The 18,076-nt window shown below is 48.9% G+C and overlaps 1 protein-coding gene across 1 annotated transcript in view; it reads left to right on the top strand.

Annotated features, from left to right (window-relative positions):
• Positions 1-18,076, top strand: part of SLC6A2 (solute carrier family 6 (neurotransmitter transporter), member 2) — a 47,828-nt gene that overhangs the window by 971 nt on the left and 28,781 nt on the right. Inside the window, exons 2-4 of the mRNA XM_011971910.1 lie at positions 64-388; positions 13,076-13,207; positions 15,452-15,689. Coding sequence (XP_011827300.1) covers positions 115-388; positions 13,076-13,207; positions 15,452-15,689 — 644 coding nt within the window. The 5' untranslated portion in view covers positions 64-114. The remainder of the gene's footprint in view (positions 1-63; positions 389-13,075; positions 13,208-15,451; positions 15,690-18,076) is intronic.

Raw genomic sequence — 18,076 nt, 5'->3', positions numbered from 1 at the left:
CTTGGGAGCTGCAAGTAGGGAAGAACGGCCCAGTAACCACCTCTTTTCCCTTTATCCAAGCAGTGCCTTAGCTTGCCCCCAGGACCGCTAAAGTTCCTCTCGCCAGCCGCATCCATGCTTCTGGCGCGAATGAACCCGCAGGTGCAGCCCGAGAACAGCGGGGCGGACGCGGGTCCAGAGCAGCCCCTTCGGGCGCGCAAAACTGCGGAGCTGCTGGTGGTGAAGGAGCGCAACGGGGTCCAGTGCCTACTGGCGCCCCGCGACGGCGACGCGCAGCCCCGGGAGACCTGGGGCAAGAAGATCGACTTCCTGTTGTCCGTAGTCGGCTTCGCAGTGGACCTGGCCAACGTGTGGCGCTTCCCCTACCTCTGCTACAAGAACGGCGGCGGTGAGCGCGGGGTCGGGCTGGGAATATGAATTTGGGAGGTCCGCTGTCTGCAGCAGTGGCTGGGACAGGAGCTGGAATACACACGGAAGGGAAGCCAGGAGACAGGGGCAAATCTGGGGCGCAGAAAGAACTGGACAGGGCTAACGGAAAAAAAAGAATCGGAGTCCTCTGGAAGGTCATTTTCCCGGGCTCTTTGCAGAGTACCTCGAGTTCATTCCAGCGGAAGTGTCAGGATTGTGCACCCTGGAAGCAAAACAGCGGAAGAGTTAAATGGAGGCATGACCCTAAAGTCATGATAGGGGCATGGATGGAAAGGAGAGAATCTGGGGTGCCAGGTTGGGTAGGGGAGCCTGACCATTTGATGGTCTGCTGGAAGGGAGGTGGAGGTTCCAAGAGCTCTTGAAGGGGCACCAGAAGTGGGTGGGATTTAACAACCAGGCCCACAGTGACCCTAAATCTAGCACTCTGAACCCGGGGGCAGGAACCTTTGGGCCACGAGCAGTGGGAATACTTGGGTTCTCCGAAAGCACTTGGGGAGGCCCTTGGTCTTGGGGATAGAAACACACAAGAAGAAGCCAGTATCAGAAAGAATGCCACTCTCAGGGAGCACAGCCCAGGTGAAATCTGGCCTGGTGCTAAAGTCAGGAGGCCTAGATGATTGGGGTGAAACCTCTACCTCCTCAAGTCCTAGCTGCATTGCAGGGAGGAGTGGGAGAGGGGCCTGAAGAAGACTCCAGTGGAACAGCCCTTCTCCTGCTGGGTGGTCCAGTTGGCCACCTGCCTGAGAATGAGAGCCTAGAGATCACCTACAGCCAATCCAGGAAGAATAACATAGAACCCCGGGCCACAGAAGCGGCCTGGGAGTCAGGGTGCTGGCCCCCATGCCCTAGCTCCTTCCTGAGGGGCTTTGCTCCCGGGGTGCCCAGTCCTGCCACTTTTGCTGGGATGAGCTCAGAGGTACCCTACAAAGAGTGTGGGAAAATAGACCTTCTAGAGGAAGAAACTGGAGAAGGAGGACCCAGGTCTGAAAGCCTCTCTTTCTCCACTGGGCTGCATTGCTTGGTGGTAGCTGTGACTCTGGACTTAAGGGAGGTCAGAGGGAGGAAGGGCAAGAATTTGGAGCTGGGTAGACGGAAAGCTCGTGACCTGTTCACAGGCTCTAGGACTTTCAACCCTTGCTTCTATGTGTACTCTGGACACTTGCTTTGGGATGGGCAATACTTGGTATTTGCAAAAAAGGAGTGGGGCCAGGCGTGGTGGCTCATGCCTGTAATCCTAGCACTTTGGGAGGACAAAGTGGACAGATTGCCTGAGCTCAGGAGTTCGAGACCAGCCTGGGCAACATGGTGATACCTCATCTCCACTAAAAATACAAAAACTTAGCTGGGCGTAGTGGTGCACGCCTGTAATCCCAGCTACTCAGGAGGCTGAGGCAGGAGAATTACTTGAACCCAGGATGTGGAGGTTGCAGTGAGCCAAGATCACACAACTGCACTCCAGCCTAGACCATGGTAACAAAGCAAGACTCTGTCTCAAAAAAAAGGAGTAGGATCACCGTAGAGCACAGGTGGCTCTCAGCAGAGGATGCTGAGTAAGAAAGCAGGTAGCTCTTCTTACGAGACAGTTAACCCAAGGTTGGAGCTGACAGATGGAGGTTTGTGTCCATGCCCTCCCCAGCACCTCCTGAGATGGGTCTGTCATTGTCAGGTACTCTGAGACCAGATAGCTTGGACAGCAGTCCTGAGCTTCAGGAGCATCTGAGATCTAGGGCCTGATCCCTGGGGGAAAAACTTGCAACTCTGCAAGCTCAATGTTTGTGTCTGGCCCTGGGATGGTCATGGGCAGAGAGAGAAAGGTGAGAAAAGGAGAAGCTAATCCAGAGGTGAAACTTTCCCACCTTTGGCGGCTATAGCCTCTCAAGGGTTACTGGGCAGGTTTGAGCATTGCTGTTTGGGCCCAGGACGGGAGAAAAAGGATTCTCTATATTTTTTAACAAGCTGGGAGATGATGAATGAGAGACCTTAAGACCCGCCATCCTGCCTGTCCTCAGTGACCGCCCCAGACTGCTTGTCTCTAGACAGTGGAAGGCTCTATCATTAATCAGCAATATTTTTCTGGTTCCTCTTGGTGTGAGGCACAGTGCTAGGCTCTTCAGGGGTCACGGTCACCAAGCGGTATGAACCACCACTTGTGCCTGCCAGGAGCTTTAATCACCCAATTCTTTATTGTCATGCTGCTACAAGTTCTTCCCATTGCACTATGTGTTTGTTGAAACTAAAAGCATCCAGATGGCCAGTTTGACAAGTCAGCTAGATGGATATTCCAGGGCTTTCATTGACACTGTGTGCTCATTTAGTCATTGCCAGCAATGCAAATAAAGAGCCCCTGTTGTATGCAGGGTACTAGACCAGGTTCTTAGGATGCAAAATGGAGCAAACTTGTCACAAGTTCCAATCTTTAGGTGAAGTTGGCCAAAAACTTCTTCTCCTGGGCTTGCTAGCTTAAAACACAACTCACTCCAAGTTGTTCAGTGGTTTGTCTCTTTGTGGGTCTGTCTCCCAAACAGGAAAAGGCACAATGAGGGCAGAGACTGTGACTTTTTTATCCCTGTATGTCTAATGCCCAAGATAAGGCCTAGATCACAGGAATGTGGTAGAAGGTACCCAAGAAACTGCTGTTGAATAAGTTAATGAAATGCTCCAAGCCCTCAGAGACCTCCAACCGTATTCAGAAACAACAGAAACACTCAGCGGTAACAAATAAAGCGAAGCCACATACACCGGTGGGGCAGGGGCAGTCTATTCATTCGTGGTCTTAGCTGTGGAGTCCTGGGTTCCAGTTTCTAGCTGTATGGCTTTGGCAAGTCTCCATGCCTCAGTTTCCTCACTTGTCAAATGGAAATAATGGTGTTCAGCTTGGAACATTGTTGTGAGGACCAAATATAATAACTCATGGAGAGTCTGGCATGGAGCGTAGCCTTAGGAAAGGTGGCTGCTGATTTTTGTTAATGTCATTATGATGATGTATGACATGGTTGGAGAGACAAGTGCTTTAGACAAATGCTCTAAAGGCCTGAGGAACGGCTACTTAAGAAGGGCTGGGTGGAGGTGGGCTGTGGTTAAAGCTCAGCTGCTCTGGATGGGGTGGGTGCAGACAAGCAGTGAGAAGGGAGGCGATCTCCAGCTGTGCACCTGGGGCAGGAATGTACATGGAATCATCTCAGAGAATAGGAGTGCAGGCTGGCTGCAGGGCAAGCCAGGAGAGATAAGGGTGCAGGGGCAAGTTGGGGCCAGGCTGCAGAGGCCTTGAATGCCAGGCTAAGGGGTGGGGATATTATACCAGTGAATTTCCATTTCTGGTTAAGATGTTCACAGTTGGTGTCAGGGAGGAGTGCAGTCCTCCATCTCAGAGTATGAGGTAACTCCTTTTCTCACTTACCCCTCATCCCTTCAGACATGCTGAGCTAGCCCCCTCTGGGCTTTATCTCTGCTGAGGCCTTCTGGCTTCTCTGTCTTTTTGTGGATCAATTCTCATTCAGTAATTCCCAAATTAGCCCCAGAGCTGAGCAAATGGTCAGGAAGGTGAGTCTCCTGCAATTGCAGAAGCAGCCAGAAGACTGGCGTTTGAATCTGAGCTCTGCCTCTCACTGTGTGACCTCGGGCATAGTACAGCCCCACTCTGAGCCTCAAGTTCCCAGCTATAGCTGAACATGACCTGGGATAATACCACAAGATTTATTCCTTTCCAATGCCCTGGCTCAGGGTTACACCGAAGCCAGGACTCACCCGGCCTGTTATTTAACAGCTGTCAGTGTGCTCTTCTGGTGCCAGTATTAACACTATAACCTCTGCAATTCTGACTGTTCTTGCTGGCCCAGACTGGAGGATGTTTTGAAATGATGAAGGTGCCAATGGTTTAGGCCCCTGGCTAATGTTTTCTGAATACATTACTGGAAGAGATCAGCCTGTCTGATCATCTTCCCCATGACCAGCTGCTGGGATGCACGGGCTGCGGGAGGCTTTGGGAGCGGAAAGCCACTCTCAGAAATTTCAGAGCTTTGTTCAGAGTCTTCTCAAACAGCTGGTCTCCATGAGGAGGCAGTACCAGGTGATGATTCTAGAGTTTCCCTTTGCACCTGTGATCCTGGTCTGTGCTGGTCCCTGGGGAAGAGCAGGAAGATGGACTGGGTGCTCATGTTTGCCTTTCTTCCAGGGAAGTGGCCGCTGTGAATTAACCTTTGCACATGGCTGCTTCTGTTTGAGTCCCATCCTGAGGACAGCTTAGAGCTGTACATTGTAGAGAAATATAGTCTTTAGGTTCAGGGTCTGAGTCTAACTTTTGCTAGAAAGGTAACGACAGACAAATCACTCACCTTTGCTGATCTGAGCTTCAGTTTCCTTACACAGAAGAGGAGAATAACCACAGCACGTTCTTGCAGGGTGAGATGGCATCAGAGACAATATATGTAAACTCCTCGAAATGATGTCACATAATAGGGGCTCGATAAATGTAGTCATTAGTATTTTGTTGTTGTTCAATGATGTTAACTGCATGCTAGACTTAGGAGTGGGGCAAGATCCTGATTTTGGAAGTAGCAGAATTCATCCTAAGATGAAATTGATAAAAGGAAATAATGCTGGAAAGTAGTCCCACTTGGGTCTGGAGCCCAAGCATGACGGACTCAGGAATCAGGGATTGGGCTTTGCTCCATCTCCTGACAGCCTAACCTTATCTCAAAATAGATTCCTCACCTGGCAAATGGGGTTTATAATTCCTGCATGGGGTCCCATGACCTTTTGTGGTTCTGCGTCCCCAGCGGACTCTCTTCTCTCCCCAAGGAAGCTCAGAGTCTCAGGGACCCCCAGCCCTTTGGGAGCCCTTGTGGCTGAAATATCTGGGATCCTTAACACCAAGTGTGAAGTAGTGACGGCTAGAGAGGTCAGGAATCTCCAAACTCAGAGCTCTTACATCTGGCTTGGCTGCAGGGGGCCATCTACACACCAGGCTTGCCAAGCCAGACACTGATTGTCAGCTCAGATGCACAATGAGCCAGCCAGCTGGTGTGGCACTCAGCTGACAAGTCTGTACACCGCTTGGCAGAAATGTGGTGCTCATCTGGGACCCTGATCTGAGGTCACTGGCATGGTTTGGCTTGTTACTCCAAGCTTGTCAAAAGGATCTGAAAGGGGCTGTTCCTGACAAGATTGGGATTTAATAGGGATAAATGTTACATCCTGCCCTGCAGTCCCAAACCCAACTGCCTAAGTAAGGATTAGGCCACAGCACAAGTGGAGAAAGGCCCTGGGCCTTTCATTAGCTGCATCCTTCATGTGAGTCACTGCTGAGATCCATTATTTAGCCAAAAAAAAAAATTTACGAAATGCCTATCATATGCCAGGAATATGGAGATGAGCAAAAGAAAATCCTTGCCTTTAAGGGTGCTCATGGTCTGCTGCAGATCTCCTAAAAGTCTGTCATTTTCGATTTTAATATTGGAGGTGTTAATCCCAAATGAGGGAGGTGAGGTCCTGCTCTGTTATTTGTGGGCCGTATTTCCCTCTGTGATGTAGTTCTGAGCAACCCAAACTCCCTCTGATGTGTTTCTTTTCAAGAGACCAGGATGGAGGAAGTGGAAACCAGAATCTTCACAGAGATTTTACTAAAGCCACAGCTTTATTAGGAAAAATCAAGTCCAGATCCTCCAAAGTGACTAGCAGATGGAGAATTACCACATGAGGAGGGGTAGCCCCATGCCAGTTTCCCTGAATTCCACTCCCATTTTTCTGCTTAGAGCAGCTGCGTTTAATCCATCAGGGGAGTGGGTGTGTTCCCTCAGTGGGCCTGTTTCCAGGTCTTCCACTCAACAACAACAATCAACACAGAAGACGTCTGTGACCAAATGTTTGGGGGTTTCTCCCAGCACATCAGGCAAGCAATCAAGTCTGCAGCAGACACCAGCTGAGTGCCTCCGATTCAATTCAATTCTGGTGCTGTCTACCTGGAGATAGCATCAGATCTCACAGGTTGAGGGCTCAGTCCCACAAGAATGCCCCCCCACTTTATGTTCCTATCATAAGCCCCAGGTTGTTTTACTGTGCTTCCGACCCACTGTCTATAAATCAGGGTTCCTCCCACCCCCTGCTTGGGTTTGATTAATTTGCTAGAGCGGCTCACAGAACTCAGAGGAACACTTTATTACATTTTCTGCTATGGTTTAGATACGGTTTGTTTGTCTCCACTAAAACTCCTGTTGAAGTTTGAACCCCAGTGTGGGAGTGTTGGGAGAAGAGGCCTAGTGAGAGGTGTTTGGATCATGAGAGTGGATCCCTTATAAATAGATTAATGTTCTTTGGAAAGGGTAAGTGGGTTCTTGCCCCACTCTCTTGGTTCCCCTCTTGCCATGTGATCTCTGTACCCCTGTTCCCCTTTCATTTTCTGCCATGAGTGGAAGCAGCCAGAGGCCCTCACCAGATGCAGCTGCCCAACCTTCAACTTTCCAGCCACCAGAATCATGAGACATATGAACCTCTTTTCTTTATAAATTCCCTAGCCTCAGGTATTCTGTTATAGCAATGGTAAACCGACCAAGGCGCTCCCTCACCTTTACCTTGGGTCCCTCCAGCTGAGCTCTTACCATAGATCTGTGTACTACTATGATACCTATCAGTCTATCTGTCTATCCATCTATCTGTCTATCTATTGATCTATTGTTCCTGGCTCAAAATACCAAGAGCCCTTGTTGTAACATTGGGGCACTTTAGGCCTCAGAAAACAGAACCTTTTCTCTTTGACCTTCTCCTGCTCTCCTTCCATTTGCCCCCTTATCTCTCCAAGGCAGGACTTTTCCCTGGCCTGCCTTTCTTGGAGCTGGCAGTAAAGAAATTCTCTGATCCATATTTCTAATTGTGAGTCATAAAACCCCCATTTCAGAAGGAGTCCTGCCCCAGGCCCTGGGGGAAGGAATGCTCCACAGAGACCGAGAAGAATCTGAACAGACAGGCCTTGCTGGGCTTTCCCACTCAGCATTTTAGTATTACATCATACTCTGTTCAATCATGGTGGCCAATCATGCCTATCCAATGACACCTCCATAGCAGGCCCAAGAGGACAGGGTTCAGGAGCTTCAAAAGAGCCAAATGCAAGGAGGTTCCTGAGTAGGAAACGTCTGAGGAGCCATCTCAGCTTCAGAACTCTTCTAGGGTCAGCTAAGGTTTGGCCTGGCATATCCTGTCCCCCGCTGTGGCCGGTGGTTCCATTCCCTCAATCTCTCCACTGCATGCATTCCCCTCCCACTACCTCTATGCCATCCTTCATGCAGCACCACAGGGCATTCTTTCTAGGTAACGGCACTGGCTGTGGCCTAGGGGCATCCTTTGTCCTGCATTTGCTCATGGTCAGCACTCTTGTTTGCACGCAAGAGTAGAGTAGTTAGCCCCACTTGGGACAGGGACATGAGGATCCCGGAGCACTGCCACAGAGTCCTGTGTGTGGCCTCCAGCCAGCGTTCATGCTGTGCTCCACAAAGGACCCTGCCACACTCCACCACACAAGAGAGCCTTTACTTCCTGTTTCCAGCGGACGGAGCTGCTGCACATCTGCTCTTGAGTATAATGACAAGACATGAGTCCCATTTACAGAGCACCCACTAAGTACCTTGCACTTCACCTCTGTCATCTCTAATTATCACAGCAAACCAGTGACACAGGTATTATTATCTCATTTACAAAGGGGGAGCTAAGGCTCAGAGAAGGTACATTTAGAAAAGGTCACATAGCTATACATAGTAGGGCTGAGGGACAGGATTATCTTTAGGTCCAGGCATGAAGGCCTGCCCTACCTCCATGCTTCAGAGTGCACAACTCTGCCCCCTTTCCATCTCATGGGAGGCAAGTGTGCCTGCCCATCCAGCACACTCCCCATCCAAATACCCCACCACCTTCCAATACCCGGACGGTGGAATTCCCTGCCCAAACAGCCTCAGGCACCCTTCTGGGTCTACATGAACCTCTTGCTGGGTTCCCTCTTCTGTGGTGTGGGCTGTGCTGCGAGAGGTGGGGGTGTCTGCAAGGTCAGTGGACATAGCTCGGACACCTATGTGCAAGAGCTCTGACATGGCTAGACGGAGCTGGGAGGAAGTAGGGGCAAGGCAAACAGGTCTTCCCCTGTACCTCCACATTCCAGCCTGGAGCTCCAAGAGCTGAGAATTCCAACCTTGAACTTTATCATAGAATTATTACAAAGATCTCTTTATCAAAGTAAGAAGACAGAACATGTTTTATTTAACAGTTGTTGATTTGTTACCTTTAAATGTGTCAAAGTGGGAGCGGCCCTGTCTCCTGACTAAAGTTTCACCTTCTCCTGCATCCCGATGCCTACTGTGTTGTTAGGGCACCCTTAGGGTGTTGGGGAAGGGGGACAAATCTAGCTTCCCTAAGCATGGACCAAGGTTTTCTTGGCGCTCTGGTGCATGACACCGGTAGCGACAGCCTGTAGCTGAGCTCTGTGTATCAAGGAAACTATTCTGTGGGTTGGCACTTCTTGCATATATATCAGGGTGTGGCCAGAATTCACAGTTTGAGGAATCCTGTCCTCAACAAACTAGGTGTCAGGGGAGTCTCTCTCCTTCCTGAAGTCCCTCTTTGACCACACTCCCTCTACCTCTCCCCAGATCCCCAGCAGGTCTTGGCCACGTCACCCCTCACTGAACTCCTCCTCTAGGCTTTCCAGCCCTCTACCTGGGGTCCTCCTCACCTGCTAGGGGCTGCTCCAGCACATCCCACTCTAAACCTAATGACCCCTGGGCTTCCCTTCCTGGGTACTTGGCATTTACACAGAGGCTTCCAGAACCCTTCTGTACCCAGAAGAGTTTCTCTCTAACAGTGGGATGGGAGGCAGTGTGGTTGGGCCAGAGGTGATGGGACTAATGCTTTTCTTACTAAATTCATTCAAAGGTCACTGCTCAGATTTTCTTTCATGGTCGACAGTTCTTTATCTCATGTGGTTGTGTGAGTGTGTCAACATGCAAAAGTGTGTGTCCTTTTGCATAAGTATGCACAGGTGTGCATTTGTGTGCATGCATATGGTTTTTGGAGACTCCCAGGCACTGGGCACTGAGCCCCTCATGAGGCATGCCCTGCCTGTGTTTTTCCAGGTCTGCCCTCACCAGCCCAGCACCCATGCAGCCAGGGCATTCCAGACCCAAGATAAGATTCTGGCCTTTCAGTTCTGAAACTCTCGGACCCTGTGTGAGGCTGGTTGCAGCTGGCACTGCCACACATGGGAGATGGAGCAGGACCACATGGGTATGGTAGTTACAAGCCTTGCAGAGCAGTGATTTTTCGGGGGTTTGCAACCAGCCTCGGTTTCCAGAGAACCACTGCAGAGCTGTTTATAAAAGAGGCAACCTCAGTTGACTTCACTCATCCCTGGAGCCCCTTCCTGACTCTTCAGCTTGAAGAATTTACTTCTACAAGAGGAGAAGGAAACTCTCCCAGGTTTCCTTCTGCAAGAGGCCTTGGGCAAGCTAGCTGTCCTCTTTTAGAATAAGGTACTGGCCACGAGTAGCTGGCTGTTTTTCATTCCTACTAAGCCATTTCACCACTCTTTGGTCTTCTTAATCTGTTTCCACCTGAATGAAGCTTTGGTTGGCCCATATCAAATGCACGCACAGAGAAGAGCCGCAGGTGCATGCAGACCCATCATCTTCCCTCCTTTTCTCATGTTGTTGTGCCTCCCAGCCAGCAGAGGAAGAATGACTCCAAACTGGGCAGTTTACCTATGTGTTGGCAGTGCCACCCAGAGGTTTAGAGTTGAGGAAACTGGCCAAAGTGAGATGACTGGTTAACTGGCTGATGTTGCTTTTCCCCTTCCTTGGCCATGCAGCAGAGTATGGAGTTGCTGGGGGCAACCCACAGTGGCGAGGTCTGAGCAGTGACTCCTGGCTTTTTCCTTCCCCATGTTCCCTTGGGCCACCGACTTCCATCTTCAGGCCTATCAAAGAGTTTTTGTTTATTTGTTTTGTATTCATATATATATATATATTTATTTTTTATTTTTATTTTTTTTTTTTGAGTCAGCATCTCACTCTGCCACCCAGGCTGCAGGGCAGTGGCGTGATCATAGCTCACTGCAGCCTCAAACTCTGTTGCCCAGGCTGTTCTTGAGTTCCTGGGCTCAAGCAATCCTCCTGCCTCGGCCTCCCTAAGTGCTGGGATTACAGGCGTGAGCCACTGTGCCTGGCCCTATTAAACAGTTTAATACACCTATCTAACTGCCCCTTGCCCTGGCTCTAAATCCTCAAGGGGAGTAACAGTTGGCCACAAGGCAGAGTAGGGCTGAGACATATCCAGGTTTGAAACCGAGCTTCATACTTGCTAGCTGGACAAGCAACTTAACCTTTCTAAGCCCCAGTGTCCTCATCTGTAAAAGAGATTGTGGTAATTCTCTCTCAGGGGTGGTTTTAAGTAAATAATTATGTAAAAACTTGTGTGCAGTTTGGCATATAACAGGTGCTCAGCAAACAGTACTTGTTACTTTTGCCAACCCCACTAACTACCTCCATCTACATCAGCACACCAGCACCACCATTACTGTCAGCAATGTGCATAGAGACCTGGGTCAGGTAGCAAACCAGCCCTCTCTATGTGGGAGAGGGAGAAAGGCAGAGAATGAAAGGAAGAAATGAGGAAGGAGAAAAATGGCACATGGCCACTCCAGAGACTTTCAACCTGGAGCAGTGGCTGTAGCATTGGGCCAGCCTATGACCAATAGACCAGATGGCTTAGCTGGTCCCAGATCCCCCATTTCAGAACAACCTACCCTCTGATCCTATTCAGACTCATGTCCTTCATCTAGGTTGGAATGTTCTGGAATCTTTGGGGCATGTTGGAAACAGCTCTGGAGTTCTTGAGCCAGGCAGACCTGGACCCAAATCCCAGATCCACAACTTACCAGCAGGTTAAGGTCGGTCAGGTCACTTAATTTCTCCAACCCTCAGCTTCCACATCTGAAAAATGGGTATAGCAGTTGCTATGTCAGAGGGTTTCTGGGGAGTGTAAGTGGGATCACAGATAGCCAGTGCCCAGGTCCTGCCTGATACACAGGAGATGCTCATTTCCCAGTAGTTTTACGTTTGTCCCCTTTCCACCCTGCCCCCCACCACTGATCCATCTTCCACTCACAAGGAACTGGGCCTCTCAGCACTGGGGCCAACGCTTCATGCTTCCTACTTAGGAGAGGTGCCCTGAGAAACAAGTGGAGACTGATAGTCTGAGTAGCTGAGTGATTTTGACCCTAGGTATCATGTGACTTTGCCACAGTTCTTTGTTATCTTGAAGCCTTAGTTTCCACATCTGTAAAATGGAAATAATAATGATCTTTGATCTTTGTGGTAGGGATTGAATGAAAGTGCTTGGAGCTCAGAAGGGGACGAGCAAGTGTGAGCTCCTGGTATCTATTGTTAATATTGCTAGTGTTACCATTGTTAAAGTATTTCCTGTTTCCTTGATGTGGGTAGGTCAGAGAGTATTTGGTTTCCAGGGTTACAACACCTTAGCTAAAGGCCAGTGGTAACAGGAGTTTAGATCTGGCCTGGCCACCTCCAGCTGTGTGTGGAAAGGAGCTGGTGTTTTGCTTTGGGCACACTTGCAAGCTGGGGCTCATATGACATGTGTCCCAGTGAGTCACCTTGCAGAGTCAGAGCCCACTAAGCACACCCCAGGCTGCCAGGGTGTACTGAGAATTGTCTCCGCAACTCAGATTCATCTAAGTCCATAGGAGATGCTCATATCTCAGTAGTTTTACCTTTTCCCCCTTTCTGCCCTGCCCCCCACCACTGCAAGGGAATTCTCCCAGGAATTAATCGCTGCCTGGTGCCCAGGGACCCCATCAAGTTTCTGTGATGTTCTGGGTGGATAACTTCCCTGGTCAGGGACTTGAACCTCTGCCCCTTTGCTTCAGCCGCCTATAACAGTGGGGACCTAGTGGGTTGGAAGGCCGGAATGTGAATCCTGCTTCCATTACCTACCAGCAGCACCAACAGGAGCCATTAGACTTCCTTCTCTTCCCCTCAGCTTGCCCTGGGGGTACGTAATGACCCTGACTGGTTATTATGTTTGCAGGCTGTTGTGAAACTCCAAGAAGAATCCGGTGAGATCATGTTTGGGAAAGCCACATGCAACCCTAAGTGATATGGATACCAGCAAAATTAGAAACTCCGTCATGTAAATTTAGGCACTGTCTCTTTTCCTCTGGTCTCAATTTTCTTGCCTGTAGAAGGAAGGGTTTGGGTTAGATTGGCATTCCCAGAGTGATGATTCATGAAAGAAAATGTTCAGTGTTTAAATAAATCTGGTAAAGGCTACACCTGTGATCCCCCTCCTGACACATCACAGCATGCAGTTGTGTATCAAAGGCTAGGAGAAGCCTGCAAGAAGCAAATCTATTTTGCTTTGCTTAACCTAGATTTTACTAATTTGACCATAGAATCTCACTATTATGGTTATGATTATTACTACCACAAATACTGTTACTGTTATGATGATTAGTATTGATTGCTGTGCGTCATCTTTGGAAACAGCCAGCTGAGCAGATGCCCAGGATCTTGGCAGCTCTTGCAGACATGGATCCAAGACCAGGGTGGAGGGGGCAGGGGTCTGTCAGGTCACACTCTGCCCCTGTGTCCTCCAGGTGCCTTCCTGATCCCGTACACACTGTTCCTTATCATCGCGGGGATGCCCCTGTTCTACATGGAGCTGGCTCTGGGACAGTACAACCGGGAGGGGGCTGCCACCGTGTGGAAAATCTGCCCATTCTTCAAAGGTAAAGAAGGGGTGGGAGGAAGTTTCATGGTTGTTCATAAAGGCTTCCCTGTTGCCCCTGGGGAATCTGCTCCAGTGGTGAGATCTAAGGTAGACCTCCTGTCATGTGGGGTTCACAGGTATTGACAAGGTCAAGACTGTCCACCATTCCAAGTTACATGGAGAGCATTCAGTGTGTTGGGAATAGCATTAGCATAGAAATTCTGGAAACCTGGGTTCTAATCCAGCTCTATCTGCTGAGTGACCAGAGAGTCTATTTCCTGTATGGGAAATTTTTACATAAGTATCAGAAGTACCGAGCACATATACCACTAGTCTCTCCTTTTGCTCCCATGGCAGTCCTTAGAAGTTGATCATGGATCTTTTTGAGTCCAGCCTGAAAGCTGATTCGTACAATAGCCACAACTAGTTGATTGCAGCTGAAATACAACATGAAGCCTACTTGCATTTGGGACTAAGAACACATCTGCAGAAAGTAGCCAGAGCAACTGCTATTTCTTGGCCCCTATACAGCTGGGAGAAGGGCATGGAGGAAGAGTTAGTCTCTCCCAAGCACTGGTTGGAGAACTGGGCACAGGTGGCCACGAGGGCCAGTGTGACTCCCATGAGCCTCTTCTCAGCTGGCATGTGTCTCCAGCTGAGTACCTCCTCTGTACTCAGTCCTGTGGGAGATACAGCTGGTGCAAGAGCCTTATAAGACATGTGCATTCGTTACTTTTCTTGTTGTTAATTGTCAGAAATTCAACTCAAACTGGCTTCAATATAAAAGAGAGTTGACTTCTGTTACAGTAAAGTCCGGGGATTGGCTTCAGGTATAGATAGATCCAGATGCCCAAATAATGATGTCTGGAATCTATCGCTCTTTTAGTGTTTCAGATCTGTTTTATTCTGTTAGAATCAGTCTCAGGTAAATTCTTCTCAAGTACCTGCAAAGATGGCCATCAGCAACTCCAGGGTTAAATTTTACCAAGTTTAAATTTTACCAAAAGCAAACAAATAAACAAACAAAAACCCCTATAGAGTCATAGCTTCCTTAAAGGTTCCAGAGAAGATTCTCATTGGTTTAACTTGAGTCATATGCCCATCTACTAACCAATCACTGTGACTGTGAGAAAGCAGTGCTCTGATTGGCCAGGCATACATCTCCTGATGGAGGAAGAGTGGGGAATAGCCTCACCCACACCTCACAGGCTAATCATAACTTAAGGCTAATTCCTTAAAAAGCAATGTTGGGTAGGTAAACAATACATCTATCCTAGAAAAAAGCTATAGAACTACCCCTAAAGGAGCTTATGATACATTGAGGCACACGATACTGGCACCTGAAGCAGGTGGTTGAGAATAGGACCCAGAAAGCACACAGGGCTGAAATTCCAATCAGGGAGTGCTTGGTTGGGTTTCCCCAGAAGCAGTTCGGAGACAAGGATTTAAGTGTAGTTAGTGTGGGAGGTGATCCTTAGAGAGCAGCAGCTGGGGGTAGGGAAGGGGAGACAGCCATAAAGGCGTGCACCAAATCAGTGCCACCCTGGGCAGGGAGCTCGGTCCCATCAGGGGAGAATGTGAACACCCATCAGTGTTATCCTGCCCATGGGGCGAGGGAGCTGGATACTCACAATCCAGCTCCTAACATGTCTGCCCACTGGGAGCAAGAAGGTGGTTGAGTGGGCAGGGGAGCTCCAGTGGAAAGAGAGAGTTATCAGGCAAAGAGATGGCAGGCACCTATGGACTCTGGCAATCTGCTATAGCACGTTTGCCCGATCCCCGGGCCGTGGACCAGTAACTGTGCAGTCGGCGGCCTGTTAGAATCTGGGCCACACAGCGGGAGGTGAGCAGCGGGTAAGTGAAGCTTCATCTGTATTTACAGCTGCTCCCCATGTCTCCCATGGCCGCCTGAGCTCCGCCTCCTGTCAGATCAGCCGCGGCACTAGATTCTCATAGGAGCGCAACCCCTACTGTGAACTGCGCATGCGAGGGATCTAGGTTGTGTGCTTCTTATGAGAATCTAACTAACGCGTGATGACCTGAGGTGGAACGGTTTCATCTCGAAACTATCCCCACCCCCAAATCTGTGGAAACATTGTCTTCCATGCAACTGGTCCCTGGTGCTGAAAAAGTTGGGGACCGCTGTGCTACAGGAAACGAGAGGCGAAGGGAATGGGAGTGCAGTGGTGGAGCCACACCCAAGGAGAGGTGGCTGTGGGGCTGGTCCTGGGAGACCCCTGCCTTACTCCCTGTTCCCGCCCAGGCGTTGGCTATGCTGTCATCCTGATCGCCCTGTACGTTGGCTTCTACTACAACGTCATCATCGCCTGGTCACTCTACTACCTCTTCTCCTCCTTCACCCTCAACCTGCCCTGGACCGACTGTGGCCACACCTGGAACAGCCCCAACTGTACCGACCCCAAGCTCCTCAATGGCTCCGTGCTTGGCAACCACACCAAGTACTCCAAGTACAAGTTCACACCGGCAGCTGAGTTTTATGAGTAAGTCACAGACCCCTTGTGCTGGGCCTGTTGAGGCCAGTGCTTGATATGACCTGAGCCAAATACGAAGGAAAGCCACAGACCAATGAGACACATGCCGTCAGGATATTAATGTTTACTGAGTGGCCACTGGCCTGATGCTGGGCGAGGGGCTGAGGACACAGCTATGGTCGAGGTAGTTGGAGGAGCTTGCATTCGGGGGGAGGGAAGTAGAGGAGGGAAGATAATACACAAGTAAACGGGTAAGGGAGTAAGGATGTTTTAGAGTGTGTGTGCACTTCAGGGAATGCAACTTTCTGGGGTGTGTAACTGCTCTTAAGGAACTGAAACCAGGTATGTGGGAAAAATCAATCCTGGAGGGAAAAGAACGGTTGCGTGGGTAGTCAGGGAAGACCCCTCTGAGGAGGTGACACGGGAACTGATGACGTCAGAGAAGGGAAGAGCTGGGGCTTAAGGGCAGGCGATGAGCTGCAGGTTGAACCCAAGTTGATCTGACCCTGAAGCTGTAGTCTGACTCACCCGGGGCTGCTGTCCCTCTGGAGTTCCATAGGGGAACATAATCAGAGCTTGGAGAAAATTCAAGAAGTGGGAAGCAGGCCAGCTGTTGGCAACTCTGGGAAATTATCTGGACCATGTGTGCATGAGAAGCACTGGCCGTTGGTGTAAGACAGAGTATCATTTTAAAAAAGAAACTTTTATGTTGAAATACTGATATACAAAACAAGTAGTAAAAATAGTGCATATACCCATCACCCAGTTTCCCCTAGTGTTGACGCCTTGCGTAACCATGGTATGAGTTTGAAACCAGAAAATTAATATTGATACACTGTTAGCTAACAAGCTGCAGACCTTATTTGAATTTCACCAATTTTACCACTCATATTCTTTTCTGGTATTTAATTGCCACGTTTTTTTAATCTTCTCCAATCTTTGCTCTTCGTTGATTTTCATGACCTTGACACTTGAAAAGTACTGGCCAGGTATTTTGTGAAATATTGATTTGAGTTTGTTTGTTGTTTTCTCATAATTAAACTGAGGTTATGCATTTTGGCAAGTTTATCCTAGAAATGATGCCGTGCCCTCCTCAGTGCATTCCATCAGGGGTGGGGAGACATGCTATCAATGTCTTGTTGCTTGTGATGTTAACCTTGCACACTTGATAATGTTTGTCTAGTTATAATTTCCATCATTCCTTCTATTTTATTATTTTTTTTATTTTTTGAGACAGAGTCTCGCTCTGTCACCCAGGCTAGGGTACAGTGGCACCATCTCGGCTCACTGCAACCTCCACTTCCCACATTTAAGTGATTCTCCTGCCTCAGCCTCGTGAGTAGCTGGGATTACAAGTGTGCACCACTACGCCTGGCTAATTTTTGTATTTTTAATAGAGATGGGGTTTCAACATATTGGCCAGGCTGGTCTCGAACTCCTCACCTCAGGTTATCCATCCATTTTGGCCTCCCAAAGTGCTGGGATTACAGCCGTGAGCCACCACAGACAGCCTATCATTCCTTCTAGATTAGTTGATTGGAATTCTTCTTTAAGGAAGAATTGTCCCTTCTCCCCTATTTATTTATTTATTCAGTTATTCATTTATATCAGTATGGGCTCCTGGATATTTATTTTATTCTGTGGTCTTAATCCATACCTATTATTGTTGTTGTTATTATTATTATTTTATTTCAACTTTCATTTTAGATTCAGGGGTACACAAGCAGGTTGTTACATGGGTACATTGCATGATGCTGAGGTTTGGGGTGTGATTGAACCTGCCACCCAGGTAATGAGTATAGTACCCAATAGGTAGTTTTTCAACTCTTGTCCCCCTCCCTCCCTCCCTCCTCACTCTTGTTGCCCTCAGTGTCTCCTGTTCCTGTCTTTATGTCCATGTGTACTCAGTGTTTAGCTCCCACTTATAAGTAAGAACATGCAGTATTTGGTTTTCTGTTCCTGGATTAATTTACTTAGAATAATGGCCTCCAGCCACATCCATGTCCCTGCAAAGGACATGATTTTGTCCTTTTTGTGGCTGCATAGTATTCCGTGGTATATATGTACCACATGTTCTTTTTCTTTCTTTTTTTTTTTTTAAGACCGAGTCTCTCTCTGTCACTCAGGCTGGAGTGCAGTGGTACGATCTTGGCTCACTGCAACCTCTGCATCCTGGGTTCAAGTGAGTCTCCTGCCTCAGCCTCCCAAGTAGCTGGGATTACAGGCACCCACCACCACACCCGGCTAATTTTTGAATTTTTAGTAGAGACAGAGTTTCACCATGTTGGCTAGACTGGTCTCAAACTCCTGGCCTCAGGTGATCCCCCCGCCTCAGCCTCCCAAAGTGCTGGGATTACAGGCATGAGCCATCGCACCTGGCCACCACATTTTCTTTA

Source organism: Mandrillus leucophaeus, unplaced genomic scaffold, assembly GCF_000951045.1.
Source record: "Mandrillus leucophaeus isolate KB7577 unplaced genomic scaffold, Mleu.le_1.0 Scaffold125, whole genome shotgun sequence".
Lineage (NCBI taxonomy): Eukaryota > Metazoa > Chordata > Mammalia > Primates > Cercopithecidae > Mandrillus > Mandrillus leucophaeus.
This window is presented reverse-complemented; position numbering and strand designations above follow the sequence as displayed.